The 10,239-nt window shown below is 39.9% G+C and overlaps 1 protein-coding gene across 2 annotated transcripts in view; it reads left to right on the top strand.

The window, feature by feature from the left end:
• The window catches only part of MYO16 (myosin XVI), a 531,143-nt gene that overhangs the window by 174,836 nt on the left and 346,068 nt on the right, over positions 1–10,239 (top strand). For both annotated transcript variants that reach the window (XM_029210034.1, XM_029210033.1), the window contains exon 4: positions 4,909–5,052. In XM_029210034.1, coding sequence (XP_029065867.1) covers positions 4,909–5,052 — 144 coding nt within the window. The remainder of the gene's footprint in view (positions 1–4,908; positions 5,053–10,239) is intronic.

Here is a 10,239-nt window from a genome sequence, read left to right as displayed (position 1 = left end):
AAAAAAAAAAAAAAAAAATCCCACATCTCTTTGGTCCATGAGAATCATGGCATCATAACTGGAAAGTCTGAGTCCAGGATATAGATCAGTATCCAGCTGGATCCTGAATGAAAATCATACCTTTGGTCTGCAAACTGTGGGTGCATTTTTATTGTGATGGCCCACGTGCATGACCTAAGGGGTGAAAAAGCAATGGAAGAGCAAGTTGTGGAGATCCTTGGAAGGCCGTCAGAAACTGAAGGGAGTGACTTTTCCATTTTGAGTAAATAGATCACACAGAACTGGTTCATTCAACATCAATTATAAAAAAGAAAAATTCCCAAGTGAAGTTACTGGTGAGATTTTTGTTTTGTTCTGTTTTGTTTTATCTGTGCAACAATGGAATTCTATTTGTAAAGAATCAGAACCCTTTCTTACAGGGTGAAGGCAGTTAGACACAGACCTCCTGGGACTGTGCTCCCCTCCAACAAAATTTTCAATCAACCAGCATTGAAACCCCTGGTGTGGATCTTCCTAGGAGAATTGGAGTGTCGCATCCTGAAAGGTTCTCCCTTAGGGAAGTATGAAACTCCCCCACTCAGAGAGGCCTTCCTTAAGCAAACAGTTCCAATCATTTAATTGACTCTCTAGACATGCCAGGTTTCATGAAATCCCACGAATGCCTATTTTCATCCCTCCTCAGTGTTTTTCAGACTGTTTCCTACTCTGGGCTCTCCTCTGAGGCGGCTCCATGGCTGACTGGACTTGCGCATCTTATCTCTTTTTTGGCTGCCTCTTTTGACTGCCCCCTTGAATGTGAGCTGTTGATTAGGGAGGACATCTAGTTCATAATACCAACCCTCTGGCTTGGCGTATGGTGGGGATGTGGCAGGTCCTCAGTGGATACGTATTTAATCAGTGGGTTATGAATGTCTCAACCCCTGCCCCTTAATCCTCGTGTTCCCATACTTAATTGTCCAGTTCTTACCAGGCAGCTGGGGACCCTCTGCTGTGACTCTGTAGAATGCTCTGTACACCCTCAATCTCATTGAACTGTACTGTCTATTTCTCAAGGGTGATTACCATGTCATGGTCCTTTACGGATACATTGCCAAGCACAGTGCCTGGAATACAGCATTGCCTAATAAAATCTTGGCGATTCACAGCAAAGCAAACCAGTGTTGCAGCTGAAGGAGCAGAGTTTACGTTCACGGAAAAGGATAACAGTGTTATTAGGAGTTTAAAATTTCAGGATGTGCATCAGGGGTACATCTGAACCTCTTTAGCAACGACCTGTTCCATAATTAGAGTCTGGTTCCATTGGCCGGAAGCTGTGCTGTTTGGAATGCCGGTAGAAATAATAACTGTACTTCATCGCAGAGTTTTCTGGATAGTTTATCTATGGCAAGGTCATCTGGAGTATAAACACTTACCAGAGAGAAGATACATGCAAAGCAAAAATGATAAGAAGTATATTCAAGATGACACTGTAATGAATATGATCCTTCAATGTGATATAGTGGCAAAGAAATGGAAGTGACTTGGCAGAGATCCAAGCACTGGCTGAAAAGGACGGCCCATGGGATTGACACTGAATGCACAGGACCATATGGAAGTTCCAGAGTGATGTCAAAAATTTTGGAAATTGCAACAGATTTGAATTCGTTTTGCTACTGATATAAATCTCTACCTCTCTGCCTCTCTGTATCTCTCTCTCTCCCCTCTCTCTGTCTCTGTCTCTTTCTCTCTGTCTCTGCCTGTCTCTGATTGTAGAAATGTTTTTGAACCACTAAAAACCCATAAACACAGGACAAGAAAATGGAACTTGGCTAATCCAAATTGACTGTGTAAATCCTGTTGCTTCTCCTCCCCCCAGAGCTGCCAGGTGGTGCAGAAATATATAGTTTTTAATATTAGAACAACGCCTGGCACATGGTATCCACTCAGTAAATGAATCTGTATCAAATTGGTTGTTGTCCTAGTACCTCTTTGCTGGTCTTCTCTGTCCCAGCGGCTTTGTAATCAACACAGAGGAGGGAAAATAGATACTGAAAATAGATAATCATCGAGAAAGCTTACGTTACAGTAGATCTGACTCCAGTTTAAGAAAAAAAAAACTGGCAACAGATAACTTACATTTGTGAACCATAGGATTTAGTGTATGAACACAGTGTATATCGAATTTTTGATTTTCTGAGGGTAGATTTCAGGGTCGTTCAGGACATGCTGCTCCTGAGCCAACCAGAACTAAAACATATAAAATACCCCTTATGATAATGTGGAGGGAAAAGACAACACATTTGAAGTTTAAAATTGTCTTTATTTGTGATTTGGTTTCTATAGTTCTCAGAGTCTTTGGGGCTGAATCAATAATTCACATTGTAGTGGGTTTTTATACGTTGAGAAATACCACCGTTGTTCACAAACTTAAAAATGAGTGAAAGGATGCATTGCCAGAGAAATTGTGAACTACTGAGCTGGTGTTGAACGTGTAAGTGGTCACTTTCTAACTGTGGTCAATTCCATGAACGTCTCAGAGGAAGGAGCTATCGGCCATGTTGTTTTCTAAGTGTACCCTAAGAGGCAGAATGGAATATTCTGGTCACGGATTGGGACTGCAGAATTTAATATTTCAGCGTGGAGCTAATCTTGGTCATGAGGAATGGGCAACTAAAGTACAATGTAGGTGAAGATTCCTGAGTACTGGAAGGAAGACATTTTTAAACTCTCGTATAGGGTGGGTGACCCAATGTACTTGATGCCTCATTGTTTGGTGGTGCTCAAAAGTGGAGCAAAGACCGTGGTCATGGTTCCTAAACCTTTGATGAAGGCTTGGACCAGGCTGGGGGAAGAGCATTGTATGTAAGGACAGAGTGAATCTTAGAAAGAAGCACGTGAAGGTGAACATGCAGTGATCTAGAAGAATCAATGATAAGCTGAGAAAATAATCCAGCTTCTTCAGGGTCCTAGGAAGGAATAACTTTACCTGCACAGGGGAAGGCTCCAGGAGAGATGGTGTTTCCAGAGAGATAGATTTCCACTTAGGTTCTCTGGACATTTCCAGATGAGGAACGTTTGCTTGAAATGGACTGTTCAGAGGTCCAGTAGAAGGAAGAGTGTGTGGACATGAGGCGCCTGGGAGGCAGGTTGGTCAAGGGGCTTCAAAATTCAGGACAGGCTTCATGGCGTGTGCCTTGTACTTAGAAGGGCCCAAGCTTGCTTTCATGCTCTGCTGTCGCCATCTTTAAATTCTTAGGAATATTTGAATAAAGGGCCCTCTGTTTTCATTTTGCATAAATTATGTAGCTGGTCCTGCTTGGCACTTCAAGAAGGAGATGACAGTGACAGGAGGAGCTGGGGACTTGTCTCCAGGTGGAAATAACTGATGTTGTCCGAGTTCTGTTGAGGGTGACAGAGCGGGGCCTCAGCCATTCTTATGGTTCCATAAAGTGTCCCCAGAAATTGCTAAACATGGTGGAAAACTGCCTGAATTGGGAGGGAGATTTTCTAGCTTGATGAAAATTCTTTCTAGGGAGAATGAAGTTTACTATATAGCAATAATACTGTAAGAACATTGTACCAGGAATATTCAGCCATCATCATCTTTGCAGACAAGTGTGATTAGAAGGTACTTATTGCTGTCAAATTATTATTCACGATCCTCTGAAATGTGGATCTAAAACTTACGTCACTTGAGAGGGCGGGTATGACTTTAAACACGGTATCTAATTAACTATGTTTTGGTAAAAGACTGAAAGCTAAACCTTAGGTATCTTTGAATCATCACTGTGGATTTCTGACGTGCAGGTTGAGGACATCTTGACAGGCACAGAAGGATGAGGTCACATCTGGTTTGATTATGCAGGGAACTTTCAAAATGAAAAAGAGAGAAGAATAGGAATTACTTGCATATGAATTTCCTAAAAGAAATTGGGTCCAGGTCCCAAATTCTAAAATGGATGTATTAGCTTTTATTCTCTGGTCCTCACCTTATCAGTCTTTGTACCCAAACCTGCAGTGAGTGTGGATGGGGTCGTGGTTCACATCATCAGGCCCTGATGGTAGGGACCATTTGTTATTGCTACACATGACATGGAACATCACATACACAGATATCTTAGTTCAAAACTGAAACTAATCCTTCAAGGTTCATGTGTTTGCCATTGCTCCACGTGCTTCCATGTGTCCCCAAAGTGGCACCCCTCAAATCTCCTTCCATATGGAATGTGCACCGTGATTTTGCATTGTCCTTTTTGTACATTCTTGAGAGTACCAGCGAATGAAGAAAGATATGGAGATTCTTCAATGACTGTGTTATAATTGTGAACCACAATTCATGTATCTTTTGTTAAGTTGAAGTATAGTTGATGTACAATATTATATAAGTTATAGGTGTGCAGTATAGTGATTCATAGCTTTTAAAGTTTATACGCCCTTTATAGTTATTATAAAATATTGACAAAGTTCAAATCTTCTGCCTACTTTTTAAAATTGGGCTGTTTTCTAATGACTAATTATAAAGGTAATTAAATAATAACAAAAACATACATATATCTCTGTAGTACCCATTTCCTGTGCTGTCAGTCTCAGGGGTTATCAATCAGTTTGAAGTTTTCCCACAACTCACTGAGGCTCCGTTCATTTATTTCATCATTTTTCTCTCTGTGTGTCATTTTGTATAATTTATATTACTGCCTTCAAATGACTAATCTTGTCTTCTATAATATCTAGTCTATTTTTCTTTCCACTGTCCATGGATTCAATTTTCCTTTCAGTCTTACATATTTAGCTCCACCTCCCAAGTTCAAAAATTGGCATTGAAGTTGTCTACCTATGGAAAGGAAATTTGGATTAGGTTTATTCCAAATAAACCTATCATAGTTTGTTATCATAGTATACTTCCTTTTATTTCTTTTTTTCTTTTTTCAGTGTGCCCGGTATGATAATGTCTTCATTGCAGAGATCCTGATTGACAGAGGGGCCAATGTCAACCACCAGGACGAAGATTTTTGGACACCAATGCACATTGCCTGTGCATGTGATAACCCTGATGTTGTCCTACTGCTTGTATTAGTAAGTAAAGCAATTCAGTTTATTACCATTTGAAGATTTGATGGCATATAGAAGTCTGCATATTTAACCAATAGTACTTCACAATATATAATACTTCAGGTGAGAAAAAAAATGTGTGTATATGTCATCACTTATTTGCCTGGAATTACAAGATAATTAGAGACTAAGGTTGTGGGTCACCACATAGTTCATAAAACAAATTGTGTAGATGTCACACCAAGCTCTATTCCTCTTGCCTTTTTCTTGGAAATTATATGCCTTGATACCTCGCAAATCAGTGCTAACTAAAATGGTTTGATAATTGTTGTTTTGTCTTTCAATTCATTCTCCTAATTTTTAGCCAGACTAGGTATATGATAGTAAGGCTATGTGGCTCATATTGAATCTTCTTCTCTTGTTTAAATCTAGCAAAGAAGTGTCTACAGCTTTTGTTTACATGAAAGTGAAAACTCTTAAGTATAAAAATCACTGGAGTTATTTGTTGTCATTGTCTTGAGTTACAGCTTAGACCCTGACGTGGGTCCTCGCACGTACTATAATTATTTTAGAATTGGGATTCTTTCTGATTAGTTTATCTCTAACAAAGATTTTAAGAAATTATGCAGGATATTTTAGAAAGCATACTAGAATATAAGAGTAAGAATGAATGATTTGCTTTTTTTCCCTTTATTAATAAAAATTGCATAATTCCTTAATGATTTTCTATTATGTGCCTGGCTTTTCACATGAGCCCTCAAAATTTCACATACAAGCAAATTGGTGCTCAAAGATATTAAGCAACTTGCCATAGGTCAGAAAACAAACTATATCTCTGAACTTAAGGTCATTGTCCAAAGTCTGTCCTTTCTCCCCAGGGTCATGCTGCCTGTCTTAACAAATTACCACCTACTTGATAGCTAAATACAAGAGAACTTTATTCTCTTACATTTTGGAGGCCAGGAATCTGAAATCAAGGTGTTGGCAAAGCTGTATGCCCTATGTCAGCTCTAGGGAAGAATTCTTCCTTGCTTCTTTCTAGCTCCTATGGATCCCTTGCAGTCCTTGGTGGTCCTTGGTTACAGATGCATCACTCCAGTCTTTGCCTCCATCATCACGTGACCCTCTTCCTTGTGTCTCTGTGTCCAAATACCCCTCTCTTTTCTTTATAAATGCACCAGTCGTAGGGTTTAGGGTCCACCTTAACTCAATACCACCTTATCTTACCTTGATCTGCAAAGACCTTATTTCCATAGAAGATCACTCACAGATAGTAGTCTTAGGACTTGAACATATCTTTTTTTAAAAAACACAATCCCAGTACACTGCTTTCTTTCCCCTTTTTAAAATCCTAAGCAGAAGTCGTTTCGGATGAAGACTATGAATGGAGATTTCCTTAATCTTGTAAGACGTTTAATTTGGTCTAGTTTAGTCTAATTTGTCCCTCAAGAATTTGTAAACTTCTTTTGTTTTTATAGTAGAAGTGTATATCACTGGAAATATGTTCCTTTCAAATCCTGGAAGATGGCAGCTATAATAAATAAATAAGGAAAAGTAAAGGAAATAAAGACAATTTAGCTTGAAATAGAATCATTTGGGGAGCTAGTACTCTACAGGAAAACACATGAAAAAGTACTTAACTCATTTATAAGAACAAATCTTCACTTTATAGAACCTGAGCCTAAGAGGAATTAAACTAACAAGTCAGCACAAAGGCAGTGAGATCTACTTAGTATTAAAGGAAAATTTAAAACACATCTCAGAAAGGAACTCTGTGGTCTTTTGAGTGATACTGTGAAATCATCAACTGTGAACTCTTTGGAATTCTCAGAGCTCATAGGACACCAGGCTAGATTTTTAAAGAAATGGCTTGGTCTGTAGTAGTTGTTTGAAACTTTTTTTTTGGGTAGTTCAACCACTGGATGACTTGGGCGAAGCTGGGCTATAATTATATGAGAATGAGATAGAAGAGTTAGATTCATAGCTTTTGTGGTTTTCCTATGTTTTTATTTTTTTTTCTGAATATTAGTCAAGAGATTCAGAATATTAGTTGAGAGTCACTTTTTCAAGGCCCGTCTCCATTTATTTTCTCTCAGTAATTATGATTAGTTACACCAAATTTGCCAAATTAGGCTTTCTATTTTCATTTCACTCATGCAATTCTCAGGATCCAATATTCATGCGACTGAGCTTGAATTCTTAAAATCCTTCTTCCATTTCCTCAATGTACACTGCTGGATGAAGACTTCCCCTTCTTGAGTTCTGAGAGTTTGTCAGCCCTTAATTTCACTGCCAGCCAAGATTTCTTCCTTCATTATAGAATATCTGTTTCTTATTTCTGATGGAACAGAGTAAGAGGATCTACCTTCTTTGTGGAGTCTGCGCTGAGTCCTGGTCTAGGCATCTCATAGGATTCTTACAATTTAATGTAACAGGGACAGCCAAGAGAAGGGCTCGGTACGTGGCAGGGTTGTGATTTCAAGGTGCAGAAGCTATAACTACTTGCAGATGACTCCCCTTCAGCATATAGGGACTGTTGCCGGGAGCAGCATGGGTATCAGAAATACCACGATAGACTAGAAGTAGCAAATTACTTGGACCACCCATTGGCAGGAATGAAGCATGTTTATAACCAGAGCTGGGATTAGGGCAGCCCGTGAGGACTGGTACCTGGGGTGTCAATTACACTATAATTATAGAAATAAGTTAGACATATAGTGGCAAATTACTTAGGTCTTCCTTGTGACTCTTTGCATAACTGAGGAAATATACATGTGCCTTGCTCCCGTTGAGGTTAAACAGTGTCTTCCAAGGAAAATCAATAAGCACTGGCACCAGTCCCATTTCCCAAAACAGATAGAAAAATAACAACAGTTTGAAGAAGTACTAAATCACTGTCCTGAATGGGGACACCCTCATGTTATTGTCAGACTCAGTGATAGCTCCATGTTGATGAGGTGAGTTCTCTGCACTCCTTTTTTTGTACTTTTATTGTATTCCCCTATTCTTTGGCATTTCCCCCCAGTTGCTGCTAGGATCGTCAGCATGTGGCCTGAGCTCCTTTTTCTTTCACATTATCGTGTATGTTGTGCTTGTTTAAATACAATTTACTTTTCCCTTTGTTCTCGTGTGACACAGTTTCTGTAACTCCTACTTGTTCCCCTGGCAATGAACTCAATTTTATTAATGGCCAGTTGCCTTTATAATAAATATCTCTTCTGCCTAGAACAATTTGATTTATACTCATTAATTATTTATCGAGCTTATATCAGTGGTGTTCATTAGGGAGCTCTAAGTTAGGCATTACCTAAATTATTAGCTTCCAGCAAGTCACAGAAGCAACTAGCTGGGGCATACATGGCTATTTGTTAAAACAGTGCCAGCACTTTATAGAGACTCAATGTATATATATCAATACTTGCTGAATACATACACAAATGGCTGAAAGAATGGCAGGCCAATTTTTGGAAGTCAGCCTGAATTTAATATTGACATTATTAACTCGTGTTATATCTGAAAAAAACCTGTCTTATAGCCACATTCATCTTCCTACGTATTCTAGAATTCTTCATCCTACACGTGTATTTCGAAGTGCTTATTGCTTCAGCACACATGGTCTCAACAATGCCAGATGATACTGCTTTTCTTTACCAGGCGGAATTGAGAGCTAGAAACTGGATTTACTTCATGTGTAAACATAGAATTAAATCTATAATTGTCAGGTTATTAACATTTTCATGGTCTGCAATGCCCTATTTCTCACACCATAGAGTAACCCAACCTCATATGCAAAGTTATGTATCTGCCCGTTGCTGTTATTCATTTACTGATGACTGTCTTTAATCACTAACTAGTATTTATTGATCACCAGCTATCTTTAACATAATTCCTGCCGTCAAGGAAGTTATTGTTTGTTCATTCATTCATTCATTCAGCAAATATTTATTGAGTGACTACTATGTTCTGGGTGCTACACAGTGAATAATAAGACATTTTACATTATAGAACAATGACAAAAAGAAACCAAAGCAAGTAATGTACGTGTAACCACTGAGTAACTTGACTGACGGATTCAGCAAATCCGAGTAGCCTCATTACCGCCATGTCATAACTAGCCCACCATCCCTCCACAGAAATAATTTGCTTTCAGGTAAATGTGGGTGAAATACATCATCATAAAAATCGTAATTACTATAGAAATATGTTCCTGCTAACAACCTCAAAAGAAAGATTTATTTTCCTTCCAGAACTAAAGGCCATCCTACGTTGTTTAGCGCTGCGTGTCCAGTCTTCTTTCCATTTTCCAAACCGATGAGTAAGGGACACCGTGCACTTACGTATCTGAGTGCCTTCTGTTCTGCACTGAGGGGGTCAGCAGTGAATAAAAGAAGCACAAATCCCTGCCTCTTTGGAGCTTACATTCTACTGGGGAGAAACAGAAAAAAACACCTAAGTGGATGAAGTGTACAACGTGTCAACTAAAGCGAAATGTTGGAGGGGCAAGGAGAGAGGGGTAGAGAGTCTTAATGGATGTCCTGATGGAGGGGTGACATTTGAGCTGTGAGCCTCGTGGACTGTGGGTGCATCGTGAGCTGGGCAGAGGCAACGGGTGAGGGCAAGCTGTGGGGCAGTGGCTCGTGTTAGAAGAAGAGCAAAGGAGACCAGGCAGTTCTCTCGTGGAGTGGACGCGGGCAGGGCAGAACGAGAAGTCAGAGAGGCGACAGGAGCTCATCAAGCCCCTTGCTTGGACGTTAGAATTCACTTTTACCCCAGGTGATGAGGGGGCCTGTGGAGGGTTTTGAGTGGAGAGGTGACGTGATATGACATCCATTTAAAAAGATCCACTCTGGCTGCTCTGTTGAAAATACACAAAGGGGCGGGGGGAACTCTTCGGGGACGCTGTCCCACTGTCTGGGCCAGACATGGTGCAGGTGGTGAGAAGTGGCCGACATGTGGGAGTATCTGGAAGGTCGAGTTGTCAGTATTTGGTGTGGGATTGGATTTGGGGCTTGAGAGAAAGAGCAGGAGTCAGGGAGGGCTTCCACTTTGTTGGCCTGAGAACTGCAGGGTTGGAATCTGTGTTTGCTGAAATGGAGAAGGTGTTTAGAATAGCGTGAGGGGTATGGGGTTATGTTTAAAAAGGAATGAAAAATGTATTTGAATCACATTTTTTTCAAGTTCTTCAGGAAGGCATTATCTGTAGAAATGTTC

Source organism: Monodon monoceros, unplaced genomic scaffold, assembly GCF_005190385.1.
Source record: "Monodon monoceros isolate NGI ecotype Baffin Bay Population unplaced genomic scaffold, NGI_Narwhal_1 Super_Scaffold_8, whole genome shotgun sequence".
Lineage (NCBI taxonomy): Eukaryota > Metazoa > Chordata > Mammalia > Artiodactyla > Monodontidae > Monodon > Monodon monoceros.
This window is presented reverse-complemented; position numbering and strand designations above follow the sequence as displayed.